Genomic DNA, 26,466 nt, shown 5'->3' with positions numbered 1-26,466 from the left:
ACTAACCTCCCAAAAAAATCCAATTGTATGTGGAAAAACTATTTTTTATTCCATAATATTTCGACGTAATAATTAGACTGTATAATGAACATATCTATTCATAACAGTAACATAGTAGTTTACGAACTGTTTAAATAACTGTGCTCCCCTTTTTCTAAAATGGTTTATTCCTCTCCATCCACCATTCCAACGGGCGACAAGCCAACATTGCGGCTCCGACCGTTGCTACGGCAAGTGGCAAGTCATGTACATTTGTAGCCATAATGGCGGCTTCAGAGTTTCAGTTTCCTAACCGCTCTGTGGCTGAAGTTGAAGCTTTGTCCCGCCCACTCAGTTGACACGTGTGTTGCCTGTTTGCAGCATGGCTTCCTCTGCGAAAAGGAGAGCAGTAGGTTTGGGTGAAAATCCCGAGGAAAGTGAAAACAGCTCTGATGAGAGTCCAGAGGAGGATGATAATTCCGAGGAGGAAGACAGCGAGGCATCCGAGGAGGAAATTGATGAGGTAAAAGAAGAAACAATTATTTGAATGTGAATGATGTGCATGGCCTTGCTAGCCAGCTATTTAGCTAGCTAGCTAACTCAGCTGTCGCGTAATGATAACCTAATGGTTATTTACTGTTGCTGTCAACCAGGATTGAAGAGATGAACGTTAGCCTACGTAAACTAGATAAACTAGAATATCTTATTTACGTAGGTTAGTAACTTTATCGAAGTATGACTAACTTTACTCGAACTTACCGTAATAACCTAACGTTAAATTAAAGTATTTTACAGTGCACGTCAAATCCTACTTGAGTGAAACTAAAATGACTAATTCCCTTCATAAGTACACGAAACAACTACTCGCTTAAAGTAACAAAAGTACATTTAAGTAAATACTTTTCTCTCAGGCATGCAGGTTTCTGTTGCTGTTAACGGCTCTTTGCTTCGCTGTTGTTCCACATTCAGGAGGTCGTTGTGGACTTCGAAGCCCACGCCATTTCAGCCAACGACTTCAATGGCGTCAAGAAGCTCTTACAGCAGGTTTGGGACAGTATTTATGTTTGCATCTAAATGACCATGCTCTTATGTAATGTGTTGAGAGTAAGCATGCCCTCACTGATGTCCCTTCTGTTATGTTTTGATACAGGTCTTCCTGAAGGCTCATGTAAATACGTCAGAGATGACAGACATCATCATTCAACAGAATCATGTTGGAAGTGTCATCAAGGTGTGTTGCTCAATAGTTTAATCTCAAATTTCACGAATGACTTTTCAGCAGTTCTAGTTCTAACATGTACTAACTTGTCCCTCGACTTTGTTCCAGCAAGCGGAGGTGCCAGAGGACAGCGATGATGACGACCCAGATGAAGTGTTTGGCTTCATCACTATGCTCAACCTTACAGAGAGAAAGGTAACAGCACTAGCACACATCAACCTTACCTTACAGACTAATTGGCAACTGTGGGCTCTGATAATGTAGGAAATGAAAACATGCAATGATGGTGTAGAATTTCACTGTAGGTGTGTGTGTGTCTGATGCTGTTGGCAGGGTGTGCAATGTGTGGAGGAAGTGAAGGAGCTGATCGTGGATCAGTGTGAGAAGAACTCCACCCACAGCATGTCGGAACAGCTGGAGCAGATCCTCAGTGACACCAGCAAGCCTGTGGGGCTACTGCTGAGTGAGCGCTTCATCAATGTGCCTCCACAGATCGCCCTCCCACTGCACAAACAGCTCCAGTGAGTTCTACTCTGTCCCCTTATGTCCTCCTTGGTATTTCCTTTCAGGGAGAAATCTACTCCAAATCCTGTTAGGCAGCAGCCAATGTACATTTTTGTTTTCTCTTTTTTTATGGTAATGAGAATACATTGTCAGTGTAGCATTTGAGAGCAAAGAGACATTACCACTAAAACTATGTACGTTTATGTATGTTTTTGTCACACCATTGCATCCTCGGAGTGACACTGGAGCAAAACTTCTAATCCTTCTAAATTCCATCTGCCTCTGTACCTTGTTTGAACTGCTGGTTGTTGCTGAAGCTGTGTTGTTGACTGAAATGGATACTTGACCTGATGGTGCTTTGTAAATGGGAAAAACCTTCAAAGATAGGTTAACTACTTTTTATGAATGCATGTTGAAAATTGGGAATAGTTACTTATGATTCTAATGGCTGAAGGAGTATCCGAAGCATCCTTGTTCATGGAAATGTATTTCTGTCCTCCAGGGAAGAAATAATGGAAGCTCAGAGGACGAATAAGCCCAGTGGGAGGTGTCACTATTGTCTGATGATCAGCAAGACCTGCAAAGAGGCGAGCAAGACTATTCCAGCCAGGGGAGGAGCTCCCAAAGAGGAATACATGTTTGTCAATGCAGAGGAGGAATTCTTCTATGAGGTAAAGTCAAGTAAATGCAAGTGGAGTCTAAGATGCTAACTAAATGTTTGATGATTTCCACCCGGGGATCAATAAAGTATTTCTGATTCTGATAACATTCAGGGACCGCTTTACATACAGTATTCGGATTATAACATTTTGTAGTTCTCTACCTCCTAATTTTTTAAATGTATTTGTACTTTGAAAGAAGAAAGGAGTGATATAAAACATTTGTATTCATGTATAAATATTCGTGCAGATTGAAGCATTGTCTGTATTCTCCTTACAGCAAGCCATCGTGAAGTTCCACTACTCTGTCCAGGAAGAGGCAGATTCCTGTTTGAGCGGCAGGTGGTCGTTCGACGATGTACCCATGAAACCTTTCAGGACAGTGATGCTGATACCAACAGACAGAATGCCTGCCATTATGGACAAACTCAAAGAATACCTAACTGTGTGAACCTCACAATAAACTTAAGACACCTATGCACACATTTAAGACCTTCAGGCTGGTTCAATATACTCTTTAGAGACTCTAGAAGAAAATGTTTTGGTACTGTCAGCATCACTAGTGCCAGTATTGTAAACCTGACATTTAGTACATGTTGCGCCATTCTGGTGTCTTTTTTCATTTGAGATTTTTACAAGTTCCTGGTTCAATTTTAAGATACAAGGCAAAAGAAAATCACCATCTACCCTGCTTACAATGCAGAAATAGCAATGGTTATATCATGTGAATATGAATGGAAATACAGCACTAAGTCATGTTTTTTTTAAAGACTTGTTTATAACAAGATTATGAACCAAGACAATTGAATGATACATTTTTTGTGTTGAGTCCAGTCTCAGCAGATGCAGATTTTCCTTGATGACATAACTTGAAAGCAGATTTCCCGGATTGTTGACATGAAATCGAACATACTGTAGTTATTTGTGAAAGCGGGAGCCGTATCCTAAATGGAGTTTATTTGTGCTGAAGCACCATTCTACCGAGGACTTTGTAATTATTTCTGTAGATCTCTTGCAACTGGTTATTAATAAATGCATTATATATCTGCACACCTTGACCATCATTTGCTTTCTTAATCGGGCAGCATGACGAGTCATACAGAACGTGTCTCAAAACCTTAAAAGAAAAGTATGCTAACTCCTCTGAAAAGGACAGCTTTGCATAAGAAACAAGGGAAAGGAAGTAGGTGGCATCAAAGTGTTTGACCATCTCTTTGAATCTGCATCTTCCTGGTTATGTGCACAGGACGTGTGATGGGATGTTTTTTTTCTCCCTTTAAAGTACAGCAACAACCAACATCCATCTGCAGCTACTCTGCTGCTCATTAAAGTCTAAAAATCGAAAACAGCCGCCAGGATACTCAGTAATTACAGACAGTGTTGTAGGAGAAAAGGGTGAGAAACAAGTTCTTCAGATGTTAGCACTCAGGAAAAAAAGATGCACTGGCACAACTGTTATACTGGACCACAACTAATAAAAGGTGTTTATGATTTACTACATTCTGCAGCATGACAACTCACTAGACAACACCTTCACCTTCTGAAAAGGTCACCGTGTGATAGAATCAATGTCTTCTTTGCGCATGTACATGTCACCATCAGAACAACCTTTAAGCAATGTAACAACATTACAGTCCCTGATTTGCATTGACTATAAACATTTTACAAGCACACATGCATTTGGTGACGAGATTACAGCCCAGATTTTCACATTTAGGATTTCAAGATCATTGAATCACACATCTGTCGTAAGTCTGCGGCACCACTGAACAGCCGCTGTTGGCATCGCTGCTGATTGCGGCGGCTTTTTGTTTCTCATCTTTACATTTTCTGGATCCATCTGGGTCCAACATGTCTTGCAGTATGTCTTTGCTTTCACTAGGGGGCAGATTGTAGAAGAAGTACAGTGGTACCATTTGAATGAACCTAAAATGATGAAAAAGATGAAAAACAAATTAGAATATGGTTAATACTTTTTTTTTTTATCGTCAACTACTGTGGAGATTTTAAGAGGATTAAAATGTGACAAAATGGCTCAGTTTTACTGTGATAACAAAAACAACAGTTTGTCTCACCAATGTGGTGCATGACAACACAAGCCATGATAACTGGTTTGATCTGGTTGTACACACGACATATCTGATAGTGAGCTGAAAAAGGGATTGACTCACACTTGAGGGGAAATTTCAGAGACTGTTCTCATGCAGTTGTTCTCTGACAGGGTGTACTCGTGGAAAACAACCCACTCTGGCAGCCCCAGCTTGTGTGACTGAGCCCCGTAGCTGGAGAGCGGGTGTACCTGGGCCATGTGCTTGTGTGTCAGAATGAAGTAGTTTCCTGATCCGTCCACATCTCGAGCGATCTACGAATAGCAAAGACACTGTAAAGTTAAATACAATTAGATTGCTGGAGGCAAATTCATTAATACTGATTTTTGGTTTCCATATACCTGCATGAAGAACCCAGCGAGCAGAGCTCTTTTCATGTTGTGGGTGTTGGTCTTGGTTCCAAAGGAGGGCTCAGAGATGGGAAGCTCAATCCTGTTCAGAGTGTCAGTCAACTCTGATCTAATGGCCTCAGCTGTCTTCAGGGTGGAATGATCCAGGAAATAGTCCTGGCACCACTTTTCAGCACTGAAGTCTGAAACATATGGTGAAGTAGAATTTTGGTCAAAAATCGTGCCACAGTATGGAACTTAAAACTAAAATTAAAACTATATTTAAAACTGTTCAGCTTGGATGAGGTCCATTAGTGTCTAATACAATTAAAACATTTTTGTTAGTTTCATTTTTAATTCCCAACTACAAACAATTGTAAATGGATGGGAAAAAATGGTGACAATTGAAGGGTAATATGATCTACGTAAACCCTCTATGTCAAGCACCCTTTTTAAAATTTTAAAAGTAATATGGCAAACATCACCGAGTTGACAGCCTCTACAAATCAGGAGACCTGATCAAAATGTCCTACTTTACTGTCTTGTCCTGAATGTACATTTTGCCCCTGGTGTTTTGTTTTTTTTGTACTTTTTTTTATTATTGTTTTATATGATTTCGATATCAGGCTTTCCTCTATTTCTTATTGATTTATACACATTATATTTAAAAGTAATTCTAAAATAATTTCTTTAAATGTGCACTTTGACATTGTCTCAATTTTTAAATAACCTCGTCTCTTTGTTTGATATTCTTCTGTTTTTAATTCCTTGTAAAAAGAAAAGCACTTTGAAAGTGCCTCTCTATGAATTGTCCTCTATAAATAAACTTGCCTTGGTTTGACGACACTAGGTTATATGTTACAAAAGTTGTATTTGGTTTTTCCACAGTGAAGAACAGATTCAGAAACACTGCAGTAAAGATGCATCAGTGTCAGTATCACGCTATATTGCGGCATGTTAAAAATGTACTGTTTTACTGAGTAGATTGGTTCTGTTCACTAACTGTGTCCTACATTGTTCTCTCTGGCTTTGTTTGAAGGCGTTGTAGATGTTTATGAGGGTGAAGTGATCGCCTTCAGGGTGCTGGAACTTTCTGTGACACTGGACTGCCTCGTGGGTCATGCCAGAAGGTGGCTCCAGGAAGCAGCTTGGCGCTAAAACGACAAGGAAACAACGAGGTCAACTTCACTGAGACAAGCCACTCTTACCGAAGACCATCTGGTTCGGTGTCTGGGAGAAACTTTGTACATCTGCAAATGAGCTACCGGTCCATCTGGTGAATCTACAAACCCATCAAAGGATCTTCACTCTTGTAATGAATCAAACTAAAGCTAAACACATGGCACATGCACGTACCTGACAGCATTGCCGCAAGCGTCAACATCTCACTCACACAGTCAAACTCGCAGGATGCTACCAGCGCTTTGGCCATCTGAGGGTCCAGAGGGATTTCAGACATTATGATGCCAATCTCAGACAAGTTGCCATCGTCATCTAAAGCTGCGAGGTAATCCAGCTCCTCCAACGCCTGCATGAGACCCTCGGGATCTGCAACAAGGAATGAAACAGCATGAGTTTGATACATAAATTCCATAAATCAAAAATAGAGAATATATTCACAAAATTGTCTCATCTCTGTAACAAATATTATCCTTTTGTTTCTTGCTCAGTGTATGTAACTTTTGTGGGGGGAATTACTCATACTTAAAGCGACTATATGTAGAATTCCCACTGGGAGGCTCCCAATGCTCCCACAGTGGTAGTATCCAAAAAGGACACTATGACAGACGAAAAAACCCACAAAGACTTCACCAATTTTCAGCAGGATTGTCTCATTTTGATGCCATCACAAAAGTTCAAAGTTGCTCTAATCACATAAAATCCTGCACTTTAAGTTTTCCATTTCCCAAATAACTTGCAACAAAACATAATGATGTTAGGGCAAGTAACTTCCAAGCCAAATTCTGCAGGAATATGGAGATATTACAGTATATTTGGCCTGTACTTCCTCTCTATTGTACTCGTCTGGTGCTGCCCTAACGAGACATGTTGCATAATCGTTAATGAGCTGGCCCCTTTTTAGCCTGTTCTGTTCATGTTAGGGTGGGTCTGAGCTCAGACAATAGTTAGTAAGCAGGGTCCTGTCAGCTCAGCTAAATCATGGCTGACTGGGCCCAAACAGCTACACAGAGCAATCTGTACTTCTCATCTGTACTTCCACTAGCCAAAAAAACCCTCCCACAAACACCTCTCCGGCTGCGTTTCAGGGTGCAAGAGAGATGCCGTGTGGGAAACAGCAACCTGAGAATAAAAATGATTTGTTATCATGAATCATGTTTCAATGGTAATGTTGTGCAGTTTCCACTAGCAGGCTAACCTGGTCTGTCGATGAAATCGCACTGCCCAAGGCCGGCTATCTCCATCCTTTTTAGGAAAAGGACGGTTGGTGTAATGTTGGACTCCAAGATCTGTGGGGAGTTCTCTGCAGGATGCTGGCTGTCTTCTGGATACAAGCAGAAACATTTACCTAGGGAATAAATGGAAGTATATTCAGGAAATGCACTTAGTTGTGATTTTACATGAAAGTATTTTACTAACTCTGATGTTATTCCTCCAGCAGACATCAGAAAGAAACATTTAATCTTTTAAACTGGTTCAAGATCATCCAACAGTCAGACTTACCTGTAGGTCCAGACAGCTGCTTACGTAGGTCTGCCTGACATTGACTGATGGGTTGGAGTACCGCTGAGTTAGCTCTTATTCTTGGATTGTACACCTACAAAGTCCAAACCACATGCCAATTAATGTCAGCATATCACTCCTTTAAGGTAGATATGTTTTGTTGGAAATAATGTACCATCTTTTTCTGGACTCCTGTGTCAATGACAAAGTTGACAGACTCTGAAAACCACCACATATCCTCCCCCTGTTGGGTAGAGAGGAAAACCCTCCTGGACCTCTTGGAGCCCGGTTTCTCAGGCAGGACAGGCAGTAGCCCTCCCTTGCCTGGGCACAAAACCACAGACACCATCTGGCCCAGCTCCGCTCCCAGCCTGGTGCCTTCTCTCTGGAGGATGCTGTGGGCACAATGAACCTCCTGCACAAGAGATTACAAAGTAGGAGAGGAGAAATGTGTTAAACCAACCTCAGCTTTGGTCCAATGAAACCACTCAAAAAAATATCTCCTACCTCAGATGAGGCAAAAAACACGACAACATCTCCGTCCTCTTTGGTTCGATGGATCTCCAGCACCAGCCTCAGTGCCGAGTAGAAATAGTCTTTGTTGCCGCTGTTGCTGTGGACCACCTCAGCAGGAGACGAGGCCTCCAGACTGATGAGCGGGATGCTGCCGTAGTGGCTCAGCAGCTTGTCGGTCATGGGTGGGATGGCGAGGACTACCACTCTGAGCTCGGGCCTCTGCAGCAGGATGTCCTTGAGGAGACCCAGCAGTATGTCTGTGCTACCTGTCCTCTCGTGGGCCTGGTCAATGATAATGACCCCGTAGTGCTCCAGAAAAGGGTCTGACATCATCTCTCTCAGCAGCATATCATCAGTGCAGTACCTGAGTGATAGTGGAGGTATTATAAAGCAAGACTGTAGCAATACCTCTGAGTGTTTAAATGAAGAATTAATGTGTTTTATTGCTTATGAATTCAACAAAGACTGTTATCTCTACATTCAAAAGTTACATAGACTCCCTTTAAGTCAAGCCCATGCTGTCTTGCTGACGTAGTATAGTATACCAGTATAGGCATTGTTTACAAAGCGAAATTAGTGAAAAGTGACATTTAGGGCCGACTAGTTTTTATTATTAGTTAGTCTATAATTATTTTTATGATAAATTGTTTGAAATTAGTAAGAAATGTTCATTACAGGTTCCCAGAGCCAGAGATAATGTTTTCAGTGACATAAAACACAGTAAATCCTCACGTTTGAGAAGCCAGAACCAATGAATGTTTGCCATTTTGGCCAATAAATTACTTGATATTGTTCTGTCGACAAGGTGACAAGTTTTTTTATATATGGTGATGAGCATAATAAGTCGTATCCCTTCAGTCATCTAGACTGAAGCAGAGTCTTATGTGTGTGTGTGTACCATCCATGATGTGAATGAGGAGTATAGGCAAAGGGACAGATTAAGAGTGACAGAGATGGTTTGTGGATGATATTAGAATGACATTCGAGTGTGCTGCTGCTGCTGCTGCTGCTGCTGCTGCTGGCAGTGAAGTAGAGAGGCTGAGAGCTCGTCAACAAACCTCAGAACAGTGTCGGAGGAGCAGCAGGTCTCCAGAGGGATGGTGTAGCCTACTTCATGGCCTATGTTGACGTCCATTTCATCAGCCACGCGCAAGGCCAGATCCACAGCCTGCTGTCTGTTGGTCTGCGTGCACACAACCATGCCGTGCTGATACTGAGCAGACAGACAGAACTCTGCACACCACTGAGGGATCTGACAGAGAATAAAAACGAAATGTTGTTCACCTTTCGCACTTTAGAGTAATAATTCTCCATCAAAAAGAACATTTTCTATTCACATAAACTCAGTTTTCAGCGGCAAGTATCCTTTCAGGCTTGTTGCAACAGCTTTTGTTTAAGCACACAGCAAAACAAACAGTGACAGGAGATATCCTATGGTATTATCGCTCATAATGCAAAATTGCTTTGGCAGCATGAGGCGGCTCCAGCGGATCAGGGCTTAGCAGCAGGAGGTCCCCTAACACCCCTGCTGGAGGCTTTGTGAAGCTTGACTGTCAGGCAGGCTGGAGCTTGGACAGCCTCACAGTGACACAACAGCATCTGCTGAGCTGGGCAGCCTGTTCACACACAAGCTCACATAATGGTACTCCCTCCATAAGTCAAGGCAAAAAAAATAAAAAATCAATGTCACAGGAATCAGAACTATGTCAAAGAGAGAATTTGTGCTGCTCAGTAGATAAACAATGCAATGCTGGAGAGAAAAACACAAATACTTCACATTTAAATCAAATCAAGGGCAGCAGACCTCTCACATTTGCTGTTGGCTGAATAGGCTGGACTGAGCATGTGGTGACAAACTGCATGCAAGTCATAAATTGGGTTATGCTTTGGTATTTGGGTCCAGACTGAAGGAAGTCAGGAGGAAAATGAGCAGAGAACAGATGGAAAAGTAAAAGGAGATGCACTATCCTTTAACTCTAAAGCCCCAAGGTCACAAAGAAGCTCCGAAATCAGACTCCATGTGGATGAGGGCAACTGAAGCATCTACTTTGATCGAAGTTGAATGTGAACTTTTCTTTAATAAAATCCTTCCGAAAGACACTTGCCACTTTTTTCATCCTTCCTGGTTCCTTCTTTCCAAATAAGATTTTCATATTAGGGACCATAGAGTCTTACCTGTGTACTCCTCCCAGTCTTCGCTGTCCCAGACACAATAACCAGTTGGTTGTTTACCAGAGCATCCTCAAACTCGCACCTGACCTTCCAGACCGGCAGAGTCTTCCTCTCTTTTAGTAATTTGTAGTAACGTGAGGAAAAGGGCAATCCATCGAACTGATTTAACTCCAGATCATCTCCAAAGCCAAACGAATCTTCCGCAGGACAATCCTGACTTTCAGGCTGAATGTCAGGCTCCGCTGAATCATTTATCTCCGACATGACACATATATATATATACATATATTTGTCAATCCCTACGAGAGCGCCCAAAGGTTTTCTACCACTCTAGCTACGGGTCCATTTCGCTTTTTGTCGGAAATATACAAAAACCGAACCGTTTCCGTCCAATACAACGCCGACAACAGAACCTATATTCGCCCACTTGGACGGGAACACGTGATAAATGACCACAATCTCTCTACTCTGCTTCTTACCGGAGAAAACTGTATTTATTAAGCTGTTCAAAGTTTCAAGTTGTTCCGTTTGGGGCTGGCTGACGCGTAGTGCGCACCCGGCGCGTAATTTCTCCCCAGCGTGGCTTCGCACGTGTTTTGATTTGCATTGAGCTTCATATTGTCCAGGAGCCTGTCATAATCGCCTGCTTATCCAGAAGAATCACGTGTAAAGTATATGACTGAAGCGATGACTGTGACGCCAATGTTCCCAAGTATCCTCAAAAAGTTATCTTCCCTTTTCATGCCACTTAAAATAATTAATACATGAATAAATCCATGCAAGTTTTGGTGGAAGTCTTTTTTCCTAATAATTACTACATATTACATTATTATAATTATGACTCAGAAGGCCTGTCTCAAGTCATAATTATGAGATACTAAGCCATAAATATGAGATGATATCTAAAAGTATGAGAGCTTTTCTCAAAATGATGAGATCATTTGTCATAATTATGGTGAACATTTTTTTTTAATAATGAGCTGTTGACATTTTCAATAGATGTGAAACACCTAATGGAACTACTTTAACTCACTCAAACACTTCAGTTCACTCATTCAACCTTTAGCAGGCCGCAGCTTCTCCACAAGGGAGAGCTGTTCGGTCATTATCAGTCCAGTCCCACACATGGATGAGGTTATCTGAACCTTTCTAAATATCAATGAAGCTCATTAAGGCAACCAACCATCAAACAAGCCCAAATGTCTCAAAGCTACTGTCTGTAAAAAATACATGCTGATTCACACTGAAGTGTAGTTCAAATATTCAGCACTAAACACAGAATTTAGGCAACCTACATGTCAAATGTTTTAAAATAGTTTTTGGCCTTTCCATCCAAACCCCCTCCCTTTTTTTTTTGAACAAATAAAGTCTGTCTGGAGCTGCGACTGTGTAATTAGATGATGTTGGCAGACGCTGGTTTCAGGAGCCTCTCATCAGTGACACCGTGTGCCCTCGTTATCGTGTGGACCTGCTTTCGATTTCTCATTAGCAAAGTTGTTTTTCTCTCTCCATACAGTTGTTGTTGAACATCCTTTTAATCACACACACACTTGACTCCATCAAGTCAGCACCAGTGAATCCTGATGGGCAACGGTGAACACACAATAAGCTCAGCTGCTTCAGATGTCAGTGTTAAATGGTTAAACCAATTTGAAACTTCAAACCTTTCTGAAAATAAAGACTGCTGTAAAATGTTAAATTACACTTATTTTGTAAAAGAAATGCCAGAAGCTCTTGACAGATCGATACAAAGCTATTGCAGATATATATGTTAATACAGAATGAAATGTGTCTTTGTATTCTTACAAAGTAGGACTGCTGGAGCGAATAACAAGTCAGTAACAAAAATGTTCAGTGTTTGAAAAACAGATTTACTAATACTGCATGAATGTTCAAAATACCAGACACTGACACTTTAAGTGTTTTCTTTACATATGATGTATCAAACAATCATTATAAAAAAAAAGCATTCTCCATGGAAATGTGTTCACCTGTAACACAACATATGAGGAACACATGGACATAACATACAGTCAGGTGGACTCAAATACTGTCTATTAGTACATGAACACATAGCACTGAAAAAAAGCAAAGTAAACAAAGCAATGCATGTAAAACTAGTGCAGTATTAAAAAGATAAAAGTATCAAAAGTAACAAAAGTCAGTTTTCAGCCAACATATTTGTGAACAAGAGCTGTGCTTATTAAAGGAAATGCTGCTCAGTGTGTATGTGTATGTATATATGCTGCATTGCAATCCAGTAAAACAATAATTCTGCTAAAAATAATAAAACATTTTTCAATTACCACAAATCCAATTTATGCAGGATATATTTTGTATCTGGCATGTAGGTTGACTTTAAAAACACGAATCTCAACAGCCAAATTAAAAAGGTACAAAAAATAGAAAATATTAAAATAAAAAAAAGTAACTGCCACCATTACTGGTGGCTCAGTGATCACTGAGTAACCACTAAACTTCATTTCAGTGGCAGAACTGAATCCGCCCTTTACCATCACAGAAACAACATGATTTAAAATCCACACATGAACACTGTAGCCAGACACTGGCTGTTTACATGTGAGTGCCTCCATGACGCCTGTGTGGCCACAACTTTAAGAAAGTACTTAGTGAATCCATAATTTAATTACAGAGCTTCACCAAGAGTCCTCACTGTAGACAGGCACAGAGGGAAATTCTCAGCAAATAAGCAGAGGATTATTTCAGAGAAGTTTACTCTCTCTGAGAATGCTTCCTTGATCTTTGCTCATTTTAGATCTGTGTTCAGTTCACGCTTCAGTACCCAGATCCCTCAAGTGAGCTTCTTGGGGCTTGTTAATGAAAAGGAAACGGCAATGACGAGTCACAATTCAACTTTTCGAAATATAAATGCAGAGGAAACAGACCTGAATTTCAGCTGTCTGTGAAAGAAACAGCCCATCTTCCCCAGTTGCAGAACACATTGCAGAACTGTTGCAGTAAAATAACTTTTTCTTTTTTCTGTGGTTGTTTCAAGCCTCGTCAGGCTGGCTCAAAACTGCGTTACCCTTCAAGAAAAACCCCATTGGGTTCCAAATGAACTACAAGTGTAGTCTGAAGTTTTCTCTGTTCTCTTCTGTCATTGCACAATACTCTCTTTTAACTCTTCCTGTAGTGTACAGAACAAAACCATAATGTAAAGGGTTCCCTTCATTAAAACACACTTCACAACAACATTTCTGCAATCACAATTTCACAGATTGGCTTTATTTTTATCTCCCATCACTCTCCTTAATAAAAAAAACTGTGAAACTGATGCAAACAACAAATTAAAAAACTCTAAGTTGCTACCGTGTAGTAAAAGTGTCTAGCACAGTGCACTGCGTGGCAATAAATACAGAATATAAATACTTTACATGTACCTGAGCTCAGACTCGTAGCACCATTCAGAGACAGAGCACCAAAGGGACACGGCAGATCTCCTGATTCAAAACTCAGAGAAGCCACCATCTTTTTAAGGTTTTCAGAGTTTTCATAGTGCAAATTCTTTTAGTGTCTTATCACAACAATGTCCCTTTTGGCCAAAGTCTCAGCTGCTGTATTTGACGTTGGCAATTATGCAAGGCTTTGGTAGTGTTGGCGGTTGCTTGGGACTGGGTCTGGAGGAGGGAGAAAAGTGGTACAAATATGTAAAAATAATCTCCCAGTGAGTGATACATGCAAAAACAGTTTGTTTTTTAATAAAGTTGGTGAAAGTTGGAACTCACCTGTTGGGGCGTGGGATAGGGCGCACAGGTCTGGGTACACCAGGTATTGGTGCAGGGCCACAAACAACAGAGGGCCCTTGGACTACATTGTGGCCCTGCACTGCAGAGGGACTTCGAACCAGACGAGAGCTCCTTGGATCAGCAGGAAGGGGTTTCTGAGGAGGACTGGGTTTCTCCAACTCCTGACAAAGAACAGACACATCCAAATAATAACTGAGAATCTCCACCAGGTGGCACTCACAGCCAGACAATCATAGCTCAGGCCTGCTTGCCGAGTCCTCCTCTTCCAGGCATCCCAGGGCTGCCCTGCCCATGAAACTTGCAATGAGGGGAGCTGTCATGTGGTTTTAATCTTCACTTAAAGACTGAGGTCATGATAAAGGCCTGCTACCTAGCCCCCATCTGGTCTCCATTCACCTCCTCCTCTCCTCCTTGGTCGCAGAGAAGCCTCCTCAAACATCACAAAGAGGAAGGAGCCAAACAATCAAACACATCAAGAACATCATTCCTTTGTCAAAGTCAAATTTGATACCCTAATTTAATGTTTTCCTTGAAACCTGCACGCTGTCTAATGCAGGATGTGTCTCTCCTTTGCACACATAAGGTCAAGTATCATGACAATCTTCACTATTGAAGTACTGCTACTAATTCGTGATGAATTAGCAATGGGGCCAAACTTGAGCTCCATCCAAAAATATCAGAACAATATTAAATGGCAGTGAAGTGAAATGCAGGCAGATGAAAAGAGCACATCTAATAAGGTGATTTATAGGCACAAAATGTTTCTGCAGCTTCAGCTTAGAATAACTAAATGCATATCTCACAAAACCCAAGTCTGTCTAAAAGAAGAAAAGTCTGTCTAAAAACCTCCTGGCTCCATCAGGTGAAGCTCTCCCATTAGACAATGCTTCCATGCCCCCAGCAGAGAGCTTTCACTGTGGGGAGAAAAAAGGGCTTTGTCAACGTCTTGGAGCTGCCAAACAGCTGCTGAAGATACTGTCATTGAAGTCTGCTGCCAATAGGCATCACTTTCAGTTTCACACTTTGACATTAAATGGAAACAGCTGAGATGGAAAATCTACTTTCTGAAGTGGAACCGCTGCCAAGAGCTGCTGCACTTTACCTGTTGTACAGGTGTATGATAACCAAGAACCTTTGTAAAACTGAATGGAGTTCTGTCTTTAAAGCACGTAACATACTTCTTTAGAAGACACTTATCGTTCATGCTGTACTTGCTGTGTACTGTTCTTTAGAGTTGCTGTCTGCATTCTTCAAAAGGTTAAATTGTTACCATGACCATTAATGCATACTGCCCTTGATAAATAAACAGTGTAAAAAATAAGTAAGTACCATAATAGTACATTATAAAAACACATCTATCAGTGAAAATCCAAGGAGTAAATATGTCATGCTCTTGATGGAATACTGGTATCATATGCTGTCATATCATTTATTGGCTCCAGAACAGTGCTGCATTTTAAAGCCAGACCTCCTCTGTGACCCTCCATTAATCTGGACTAGGCAAGAATGTCATTATGTGTTTAACACACCTCTAATTAGCCTGATACTGGTGTGGCATCGCTGTGACCTCAGCTCCCCTGTGGCGTCATTTTCAGTGCTGTCCTTAAATGCTGGACTGCGATCCCTGACATAAATTACTTAGGGCTACTTTTTTTTCCATCGTCCTCTTTTCTTTCTTTTTTTTATAGTTTTTTGCAGTTTCTTTTAGGGCTTCAGCTAATGATTATTTTCATCTCTAAATTTCTTTACCGATTAATCAATAAAAATGTCTGAAATACGTAATAAATGACCAGTGGCAACGGTGATATCTTCAGATTGCTTGTTTTGTCCGACCAATACTCTAAAACCAAGAGGTATTCAATTTACAATGATATAAACTGAAAAAAAGAACAAATCCACAGGCTTGAGAGGCTGAAACCAGCAAATAAAAGGACTTTAAAAATGTATTGATTATCTTTGATTAATCGACTCATTATCTCAAGCCTCCTCTGTCTCTTTATCACTTTGTCTTTCTGCCCTCTCTCTCTCTCTGGGTCCCTCTGCCTCACTTGCCCACAGGGTACAAGTCAAACTGGATTAAAGGCAAATAAGACTCTTTGAGAATCACTGAGTGAGAGGGATTTAACACCAGGAACCTCTGGCTTTCTCTTCCCCTCAACTTTGACAGTCTGCAATGCCATAACTAAACTCCATGGAATACTAGTGGCAGCAAATTTACCACCCTGTGATATTTGGACATACTTGCTCACTCCAGTTGCTGTTTCATCTTTTCCGTCACCCCACCCCACCCCTCAGCAAGTCTGGCTCCATTTCCATTATTTATGTGGTGGTTTGTATTGTAGAATAGAAGTCTCGCTTGGATGACGCTAGCTCCCGGGTTAACCTCGTTATTTTATGAGACTGTGCATAACTGTCAACATGCATATACTATATAGGACACAAAAGAACCATGAAAACGGTCGGCATCACAACACACGTCTGAAGGTGCAGTGAGCAACATCATTTCCCTGGTTAGGTATTATAGGCTGTAGTAGTGAGTAAAAGTTCCCAGACCCAGTGGACAAATTACAGTGCGTAACATCATCAAATAAAATGTTTCCAACCTAGGGAACAGGGAACTCACTCACCATGACCATCCTGCAGGAGTTGTGGCGTGACGCACTGCGGAACGACGCCCCCCTGGGTGCGACGTGGATGTGGGGTGGAGGCACCGGGGGTCTCGGCTGCCCCGGGCCAGGGGAGAGGGACAGGGTGAGAGACAGAGGGACAGGGTGGCTGAGGTGAACGGGAGGGCACTGGGGCAGTCTGCGCAGGCTGTGGGAGGGGTAGGGGGCTGGTGGGAGCACCGCCTCTGGCCCCCGGTGAGGAGGCTGCAGAAAGATGAAAGACAGAACCAGATGAGTCAGTCAGAAGAGAAACCGTCTGCTTCGTATCAGAAACAGTCATGTTAACCTCCTCCTCTCCCTCTACCGCTCTTCCTGACGCTGTCAAAGATGTATAAATCAAACGCTCCCACTTATCTGCTCACTATTCCCAAACTCCTCTTCAGGTAACCTATCAAAGGGAAACACCAGGACTGTGCCATGAGCACTCATTTGGCCTCATTCAAAGGTGGACGCAGCTAAAGTGCCCACACACACCCCCATTGAGACAGATCAGACATAGAAGAGAGCCAGTATGTAAACCTGGCCAGATGTGCACAGCTCAAAAACACACAGTGTAACACATATAAAGGCACGCACACATGCGCTCATGCCGTGGTTTAACACAGCTCCTGACAACTGGAAAATGACCTCACCTGCACTGTGCTTGCATCAAACGGCCTTACATCCTTTCTCTTCTTACCGTTGACCCCAAATGAAAACCATATGCTACTAACTGAAAACACCAATCTCACAGTAATGCACAACAGCTTGCCTCACTCGAGTGCCACCATGCAGCGCAAAAAGTCAATTCTGACACAGCTCCTCCATTTCAGCACCCCTAACTCAATCGATCACAGGTCTCTTCCCATTACAAAGCATGTCAGGGCAGTAATGGAGTAGTTAAGGCATGCGGTGATGTAGGCACACAAGTCATTACAGCTAAATTCAAGCTCTGTCTCACAATTATCAGCAACAGGATGACTTCATATCTCAAGTAAGCCGCCGCATCAACATTCTTCATGTGGAAAACACGCAGATAAATCAATTTCTCTCTTGACATGCAGCTGTTAATGACAAGAACTGTATTCAAGTGTCGCGAACACAACGTTCACCACAGACTCCATTATCACTACCTCCTCCACATGTCCACACAGAGAGGGAGGATTTAATTGGATTTGAATGAGCTGCCATTTGTGTGAAAACAACATGTCAATCCTGCTGAGTGATTTGTGAATATCATAGCATGGAACATCTGCAGATACTGTGGAAAAGTCTTGTCTATCTGCTAAAGAAGTCTATCTGTGTGTTTGTGTTTGGCCTGTCAAGTAAAAGACGTGTGATCTAGTGACCTTGAAGATGGTGGCGCTGTGTGGCAGAGGCGGGGCCGGTCGAGACGGAGACGTCGTGCTCACTGATGGAGGCTGGTTAGGAGTGGATGGTCCGCTGATTGCAGCGCTGACTGATCTGGAATTCAAAGAAGAAATTATAGATCTTCTAGGATACTTACAAATGATTTAATTATGATGTTCTGAAAAAGCACCTGAGCTTCTCAATCGGGTTCTTTTTACTGGTGAAGAGCAGGCCCAGTAGAGTCTTTCTCTTGATGCAGATGATCAGACCAGCTCCCAGGACAGTGAGGAAAGCCACCAGGATGCCCACTGTCAGATTACCGCCGTCTACTCAGACACACACGGAGGTCAGAATTTATCTGTACACATTTCTGCAGAGTTTTGTGATGAAAACCACAGTTTTAAGACTCCTAAGACTCATTTTGCTCATGAGGCATTGATATGTTACTGTTTAAATGCTCATACATGCTGTGCCCAAACCCATACCCAACATAACATGACCTAAGCTACAATAATTCAGTTATTTGATGTACTTAAGTTGCAACAGTTGACTTACCGGCTAATCTGATGGGGCCACTGTCCACACTCCCTCCAAAACCTGCCTTGTCACAGAATGGAGGCGCCCAGTGCGCCTCGCAGTGACAGTTTTTGTTGTTGTTGCACACCTGCAGTGTATTAAAAGGACAATTAACTGTTAGATGAGCCCAAAATGCAGTCATCAGCTTGTCTCTTTGATGCTACGGTTGAGTATTTGCATAACACTACACTCATTTAATATGCAGCCTCTGCACTCATCAGGCTGCAGTGCATACACTTGAGGTGACAAATGAGTTATGGTTATGAAATTGGATGCAGACTTGAGTGACAACACAAGGGCTGCAACTAATGGTTATTTTCATGATGGATTCATATACAGTTATTTATTGTTTTTCAATAAATCCATTAATCTACAGAATTTCAAAAAGAAGATAAAATGCCTGTCACAACTTCCAGGAGCCTAACTTGATCAGAGAAAGCAGCAAATCCTCACATTTGAGCGTCTGGATTTCTGATTGAGAAATTACTTTAAATTAATAGATTATGAAAACGATTCTTCATTAATATTCTGTCAGCATTGTTTCAGCACTAGACACAGCAGACAACAAATAGTCATTATGCAGATGCTCTATGTGCTGCAAAGAGTAAGCAGAGTCAACCACCAGCCATCTCTGCCAGCTCCACGTGGCAAAGACGTCAGGTATTAAAACCAGAGCAGACTTTTTGCCTTATACCACATTTTCTCTCTCTCTCTCTTGTCTTCCTGTCCTGCAGAGTTGAGGAATAGCAAAGTCTAAGAGGATTCCCCAGCAGGGTAATATGGAGCAGGTGAGGGCCTCTTTCCAAGGCAACATCTTGATCTAATCTGTGCATGCAGGGGTGCCCTGTCTCATAGAGGAGCAACTTCCTTTTATTTCTGTGAATAAAACAGACCTCAGAGCTTTATAGATAGGTCTTAAATCCGAACTAGACAAACAAATGTGACCGTATGATAACTGGAGATGTTTCATTTTAAGAGACAGTAAAAGCTGTAGATTTGATGAAGGAGCAACTTTAGCACAGTCACAGTCAGGGACCTACCAGTGAACTTAATACCGCAAAGCCACATATTTCATCTCAAACAAGGACCACCCATAGACGTTTGATGGGTGGCATTTAAGAAAAATCCAATATCCATGCTCCCCAGCTCAAAGTCAAACTGTGTGTCACTGCTCCGAGCGTTTGGTCAAATAAAGCCTGGCCTTCAGATTTCGACACAGTTTTTGGGACAAGGACGACTGCCTGAGAGTATGATGAATGGCACTTAAAGCTGAGCATAAATGAAGCCATTATACCTAATTGATTGAACCTTTCAGCAACAAGAATGATTGATTGCAAGGCATCGTAATGGCTCCCTACCCACCGTATACAGGGTATTCTGAACATGTTACAGCCAAAATGAGCTTCTGTGCGATTCTGAGTGATTAAGTAAACAACTAACCTCGGTGGGGACTGGTTTTGAGACAGCTATCACATCAGGTCTTCACAACACTAAAATGTGATGAAAGGTGCTGTACTCACCCCCCGACCACTGCACTTGGCCGAGCACCCATGCACACCAAAAACACTGACGTTCTGGCACTGACGATTCAGACACATCTGAAGCAGACAAAGACATTAAGAATTGACATTGTGAGCTCAAAGAGCATTTCAGTAATATTCTAAACCATTTAATCTTTTAAGGGAAAAGACCAACAGATCCAGCTTTCAATTCCTTTTAATTTGCCACTGACAAACCGCTTCAGCTATAAAACAGCATAGCATGAAGTATAATTATGTTAACACTGGGATTTTTCTTGTATTAAAGCTTTTTTAAAAGTTGTGTGATGTGGACTGTGGGCTCCTTAAAGGCACCACACCCAAATACATCGATGCTGAATGTGAAGATGAACTTGGCAGCACTGGGCACAGAGTGTAATGCCAGAACCCTTGACAGATGAGGGCTGAGGCTAGATCCTCCTTGAGGGTGGAGGCTCATAGAGAAGTAAATTCGACTAAATGGAGAAAGTGTATCATTGGAGTGACCAATGGCTGAATTGATGACCACTGGAAGATGCCAAATAGACTGAATAATGGTAAGTCAATTAAGTGTCTGCGGCTGTGTGAGTCTGAAATGACAAGAGGACACACCCTGAAGATCTTCTTAGCGCGTCTTAGTCATGGCCTGTCACTCCACATCACTTTTTCCACTCTTATTTCCCAGCATTTGGGCAATATATTTATATTGTGTTTTCACACAGTCTTACAGATAGATATCATTGCTATTTAGCAGTGGTGGTAGAGGTATTCAAATCCTTAACTCAAAGGATAGAGTCACAGTTTTGTCTTAAAGCAATACTCACATGCCCATATGTACACTGAGAAAGTTTTTGGTTGCTGCGACGGGTGGATGGGGGACAAAATAATATGAGGCCGCTAATATGAAGCTTCAGCAGTCCAAGTTAGTCAAATAAGGAGGGTATTTAGTTAAAAAATCCCGCTTTGTGGTGCTATCCCTCCACTGAATCTCAACAAGGAATCACTGTCCGGGGAAACACATTAGTTTAATAGTGGCATATTATCAAATAGAGTGAATTGTTAGCTGATGCTAACTTGTATTACTTCATATACTGTTTAGTAGTTTAATCCATAACAAGGTGTCAAATTATATAATTTCATACCTTTAATTTACCTACTTATTTGCAAAGCAGCCAGATCCAGCGGTCAGGTAAATGCAGTGGAGTAAAAAGTACAATATTTCTCTCTGAAATGTAGTAGAGTAGAAATATAAAGTAGCAGAATATGGACCTTAATAAAGTACTTAGGTGCAGTACTAGTACTATTAGTAATGAACTACTTTCCACCACTGCTAATGAGTCACTTGTAGGCTGGATTGATTTGTGTGTTGAATGTGTATCTGCACTGGCTGTCTTTAACCGTCACAGGCCTCAGCTCTCACCATTCCATCTCCACACTTGGTGCCCGTCAGGACCAGGCCGGGATCTGGCATGTCATCGCCCAAGTAGACATGTGTACCTCGGCACAGTATCCTTCCCCCTTCCTGCAAGGGGATATTTGTTTCTATGGAAACAGCGTTGGTACCAATTACTGGGCGGTTAGCTCCTCCTTGACACTGGATTTTGCCACATTTAGCATCTCTGCAAGCAGAATGAACAACAGGGAGAATAACAATGTGATAATTAAATAACATGTCACTGTTTTCCCAAATGTGTATATATGCAATTATTTTTTCTCTCACTCTTGCTGCCCAATTAGGGAAACTGCAGAACAGGCAGCTTGTTTGTTCTGTTTTCAGACCACAACCTGAGATTTTGTGACACATCAAGTGACGCTGTAACCTTCAATTAGAGAATAACTAATAATCCATGGTTTTATGTTTACATTTTCTGATGAATAGTTACGTCCATAGTAATTTTCTGACATTGTATAGACTCTATACAATGTCAGAAAATTATGAAGAAAGTCCCAAGTTGCCGGAGCCCACGAGATGTCTTTAAATAGCTTATTTATCTGACCAACAGTGAAATACACAAAAATTCTCACATTTACAGTAGGAGGCTTTTCAGCAAAAGTAAGAGTGTTCAATTATGTTAATCATTTCTTTACACAGAGCAAGTGCAGTATATGCCCTTCACTGCATTCCACAACTGCAACTATGCAATTAAATGCATTCATTGGTTTCTATGGCAACGTCAGGTCTTACCGCGCATCACATTTGGCAAAGGAGCCTTTGGAGTCCTTGCCACAGTTGCCATAGGGGTCTCCTGCTGAGTTGACCCTTTCAAAGCAGATGCCTGGAGCTGGCTTTGCTCCTACAAAACACAATGAAACACATGAAAAAGCTGCCGACCATTATTGATTCAGTGCAATGCAGCGCAAGGGGGCCCTCCACATACCTTGGCCCCACAGCGTGATACATTGCTGCTCGTGAGTCTGACAGATGCCGTTATAACAGTAGCCATCCTTGTTGTGGCAGGCGTGGCCGTCATGCAGGTAGACATTGGAGGGGCAGTGAGGGCTGGTACCGGTGCAGAACTCAGGCAGATCACAGGAGTTGCTGGATTCACGGCATGGAGTACCTGCCGGCTTCAGCTGTACTCAAATGTTGACAGCAAGCGACAGTCATTAAGACAAAGACCCATAGTGAAGCTTATACAAATGTGCGGTGAGCTTAAAAGGGGAAATATCTAGCAAATGTTGTTAATGGTGCTGATTTAAGTTTAAAGTTAATCAGAGAAAATATCAAGATACCTGTGCAAAAACTGTGCAAAAAAAAAGAATTGGCTGGCTAATCAGTATACGTCCTACCTGACAGTCTTGGCAGCACTGTCCGTGTGCACAAACAGCGTCGCCCTTAAGGGTGCAGGTGGTAGCATTGCAGCAGGGATTCATACATTCCTTCAGACGGAAAAGAAAGAGAAAAGAAGGCAAGCAGAGAAACAGAATGTTAGTGAGGGAACAAAAGTAAAGAAGAATTAACTCGGCACAAAGAGATCATATTTCACCTCACAGCAAATGCTCAGACTTTGTTATCAGAAGGGATGCAGCCCTAGCAGAACTGTGTTCTTTAGCAACTAAAAAACCTGTCAGAGGAAAGGAAAAAGCCGTTTCTAGTTCTCTAAAAACAACAATGTTTCCATCGGACAGGACTTAAAAGCTCATTTAGACCCCTGGAACCATGAGCTGGATAGTGAGGGAAAAAGAAAACACACTGCATAAAATCCCCTCTACAAGCAAGCACAGTATTGTGTAATCTAGACAAATTGGCTAGTATCAAACAAAACACTGCCAATGGTGTAAGCAAAAGATTTGGTAAGACACCATCTGACCTTAAAATGAGTAAAAAAAGACTTGATACAGCCAATGAAACCTCAGAAATTCAAGATGAAGGTTCTTGAAACTAGACTGTCTTTTAATTCAGCTCAATATAGCAAATCATATTCTAACAGCGCTATATAGAAGTATCGGAAAAGAAAACCCAAATTCTTCTGCTTCTTTACGTCAACACTAGAAGATTGTAACGCACACAGATATTTACACTACCCTCCCCAAGCTAATCACACAACCTCTGTGCAGGTAGGAATAAGCAGCACGGTCGTTATCGCAGTCAGGAATGAAACCTACACAGCTTGAATATCCTACGAAGAAAAATCAAGACCAGTTCCCATGAAACAAGACCAAAGAGTAACTTAAAACTCCCTGAAAATCTTTGTTGACCTCCAGTGGTTTAACTTCTCACCTTGCTGCAGTGATGTACAGGTGTACTCCAGGACCCGGTGACATCACTGTTGGGTGTGGTTTCAGATGCAACACTGCACATTTCTGCCCACACCCATCAGCGATATGCTGCCTGTGGTCAGAGGTGAAACAGACTTTCAACCAGAGAGGGCAGTGAAACACTGCTTTTCAGCCTGGTGTTAAGTTACTCTTTAATACTCAAATGTGAAAAGTGGTTGATAGGATTATTTATGTTGGATAATGACAACCAAAAAAGATTGAGTCATCCTAAATTAAGATATTACGACATTCTTGAATTTCCTTTTTACAGTGCAGAGAGAGAGACACACACAGTATTTGTACCACATCATCCCTGTAACATTTCCCATCTCACCATGGAGACCCATCTGTTTCATGGAAGGCTTTATCATGAGCCATGTCCCCGCACCTATCAGCAACTCTCTGCCGTCTGATACAGAAGGAAGCTAGCATTCAATCAAGCCTCTGAGTTTAAGATGTGTATGCGTGGGTGTACGTATGCTTGTGCTTGTATGATCTCACACAGAGGCAGGCTGACTGGACCCCCGAGGGTCACTTCTCTCCCTCTTGCCATTAAGCCGCGGTCTGAACATACTGTACAGCCGAGTGCAGTAAGAGTCGGGGGGAAGTAGATGACTGGAGCTGGCAGGGGACACAGCTGACATGATGGGCCTTCCAGAACTTCTTTCAGCCTGAAAACCATTAAGGGCCTTTCCCATGGTCCCCGGGGCCAAAGGAGGTGGAGGAGTCGCGCTGAAAAGAAGTAGCCAGTGATTGTAAGGAATAGAACCCAGGCTTTTTAATGAGGCTTTTTAATGGTGGAGAGAGGTGCTGTATGAGCATTCTGATCTGGCTTGGATTGGCATGACGCCGCTCAACTCTGTGGAGAGCTTTATTATCGCTGCTGGCTCAGGCCTGCGGGGCTTATGTCAGTTCTTTGTTTTGAAGGACAAGGCCACTTTCAGCCTGACCCTGGCTGAAGCTCACAAAAAGACTGGCTGGGCATAAAGGTGTAAACAAATCGCGAAAGACAACAAGGCATTCTCTCACATAGGCTGTTATATAATTCAAAATATCCTTCCAAAGCATAATTGATGTCTCCTTCATATTTCATGAATCTGTTATTGTCAGCCTGCCTCTGCTGATTGTCAGTTGCATCATGATAAACTGTTTTATCATCCAACAGTCGGAGCAGTTAGCAACGTGTGCCACCATTATGTATGTGCATGACAATGCAGATTCATTTAAATAATTCACCAGTTGACAGGGCGAAGCTGTCAGCGATGTTTCCTCTTAGTGAATTGTATCACGATCAGACAACCCTCCTCCTAAACACCTCTTCAGTGCACAGAATGAATAGATTTACACTCATATCTCTGAGCTCATTTTCTGAAGACTATGTTTGCATTACGAGAGCTGTGTGAGGTGAACTATTTGTTTTTACTTTAGGAAATGTTGGTTTGTGCCATGCTTCTGTCAGGAAAGCTACAGAAACCACCGCGAGCACTTGAGAGACAAGTATGCATGACCTATAGCATCCTCACCTCAAGTTCTCCACAGTCGCACTCCTCTCCCTCCTCCACGTAGCCGTTGCCACATTTCTGCCCACCATAGAGCACCTTGACCTCAGGCATGTTGAAAAGACACATCCCGACGCCTTTTTCAAAACTGGCTGTCAGGTCCTTCTTGCTGCAGCTGCTGAACACTGTGGGGAACGGATACCTGCGAGTGAAAGAAACATCTTGTGAGTGACACAAACAGAGAGAGAGGAGGAAGACGATTGAGATCCCCCACAAGGGTCCTCCTCAGTCTGATGTAATCAGTGCTAATCACAAAATCAATTAACCACTAGAGTTCAGCAACCTCTCCAAAGCTCTATCAACATGCAAACGGCACAGGGCCCCGGCGACTTCTCCCTCCATGGAGGGAGGGAGATCTGATAAGACATATCTTATGAGACAGCAGATCATAAAAACTCAAACCAAAAAGTGCTTCCTTCGCAAGACTTGCAACACCCATAAATTTGGGAGAAACTGGGGATGGTGTGTTTTTAATATTTTTTTTGGAGCGGACCGAGAGGGTGGTCTGCTCTGTGGGGAAAGTGCACAGCCCAAGGCTTTGTCTGCCAAAAGCTTTGTTACAGACCTCATGTTGCTTTATTGAGCTTTTCTGTGATAATATAGTGCCTTAGATGACAGTGTGTGTGTGTGTGTGTGTGTGTGTGTACGTGTGTGTGTGTGAAGTGTGCATGAATATGTGCAGATTGTATCTTGTTCCCTATGTGGCTCTTGATAAAAAAGAGATGCCCAAATGTTTCTTTCAACAGGTCCGCAACCCACCCAACAGCTGGACGTCAGGAGTAGGCACAGTCGGACCGCATGCCTAATTTGCTCGTAAAACCTTTGCAGTCATTCATTTGAATGATTTTTTAATATAAAATGTGTCCATTTCAGAGTCATTTACAATTCAGAGCTGCAAGGAAAGTCCAGATAAGCACATTTTCTGCAGAGTAAATCAAACACATTCCATATATTCAGAGCATAATGTATTTTCCAAAATGACAGCATGTAAAATTGGCTAGTTAGTGTTTGTGGTCCGGAAAATGACAGTGTTGAACGGACAGCAAACATGTCATGGTTGTAGCACAACTGGTAACACCTACAAATCTTTCAGTAAGCATATTTCAAGAGGAGCTTGAAATGCAT

General features: G+C 42.1%; 3 protein-coding genes across 3 annotated transcripts in view; 1 reads left to right on the top strand and 2 right to left on the bottom strand.

Annotated features, from left to right (window-relative positions):
- Nucleotides 1-361: 361 nt before the first annotated feature.
- Nucleotides 362-3,403, top strand: bccip (BRCA2 and CDKN1A interacting protein). Its single transcript, XM_070926988.1, has 7 exons — nt 362-502; nt 949-1,023; nt 1,130-1,210; nt 1,307-1,393; nt 1,532-1,719; nt 2,205-2,373; nt 2,642-3,403. The coding sequence occupies exons 1-7, from the start codon at nt 362-364 to the stop codon at nt 2,810-2,812; spliced, it is 912 nt and encodes a 303-aa protein (XP_070783089.1). The 3' UTR covers nt 2,813-3,403.
- A 685-nt stretch (nt 3,404-4,088) lies between these two features.
- LOC139303464 (putative pre-mRNA-splicing factor ATP-dependent RNA helicase DHX32) lies at nt 4,089-10,432 on the bottom strand. The gene is made up of 11 exons (XM_070927296.1): nt 10,172-10,432; nt 9,055-9,248; nt 7,988-8,360; nt 7,656-7,895; nt 7,481-7,574; nt 7,176-7,325; nt 6,155-6,346; nt 5,812-5,952; nt 4,811-5,001; nt 4,533-4,723; nt 4,089-4,287 (listed from the first exon to the last, which is right to left on the bottom strand). The coding sequence occupies exons 1-11, from the start codon at nt 10,430-10,432 to the stop codon at nt 4,089-4,091; spliced, it is 2,226 nt and encodes a 741-aa protein (XP_070783397.1).
- Nucleotides 10,433-13,736: 3,304 nt separating this feature from the next.
- LOC139303061 (disintegrin and metalloproteinase domain-containing protein 12-like) overlaps nt 13,737-26,466 on the bottom strand; it is a 62,874-nt gene continuing 50,144 nt past the window's right edge. The window contains exons 12-23 of the mRNA XM_070926761.1: nt 25,306-25,483; nt 22,814-22,903; nt 22,402-22,597; nt 22,209-22,317; nt 21,444-21,642; nt 20,027-20,104; nt 18,486-18,594; nt 18,121-18,256; nt 17,930-18,044; nt 16,563-16,805; nt 13,915-14,096; nt 13,737-13,806 (exon numbers count right to left, since the gene is read on the bottom strand). Coding sequence (XP_070782862.1) covers nt 13,737-13,806; nt 13,915-14,096; nt 16,563-16,805; nt 17,930-18,044; nt 18,121-18,256; nt 18,486-18,594; nt 20,027-20,104; nt 21,444-21,642; nt 22,209-22,317; nt 22,402-22,597; nt 22,814-22,903; nt 25,306-25,483 — 1,705 coding nt within the window. The remainder of the gene's footprint in view (nt 13,807-13,914; nt 14,097-16,562; nt 16,806-17,929; nt 18,045-18,120; nt 18,257-18,485; nt 18,595-20,026; nt 20,105-21,443; nt 21,643-22,208; nt 22,318-22,401; nt 22,598-22,813; nt 22,904-25,305; nt 25,484-26,466) is intronic.

This window comes from Enoplosus armatus, chromosome 20 (assembly GCF_043641665.1).
Source record: "Enoplosus armatus isolate fEnoArm2 chromosome 20, fEnoArm2.hap1, whole genome shotgun sequence".
In the NCBI taxonomy this organism is placed as follows: Eukaryota; Metazoa; Chordata; class Actinopteri; order Centrarchiformes; family Enoplosidae; genus Enoplosus; species Enoplosus armatus.
The sequence above is the reverse complement of the archived record's forward strand: the minus strand, read 5'-3'. Positions and strand labels throughout refer to the sequence as shown.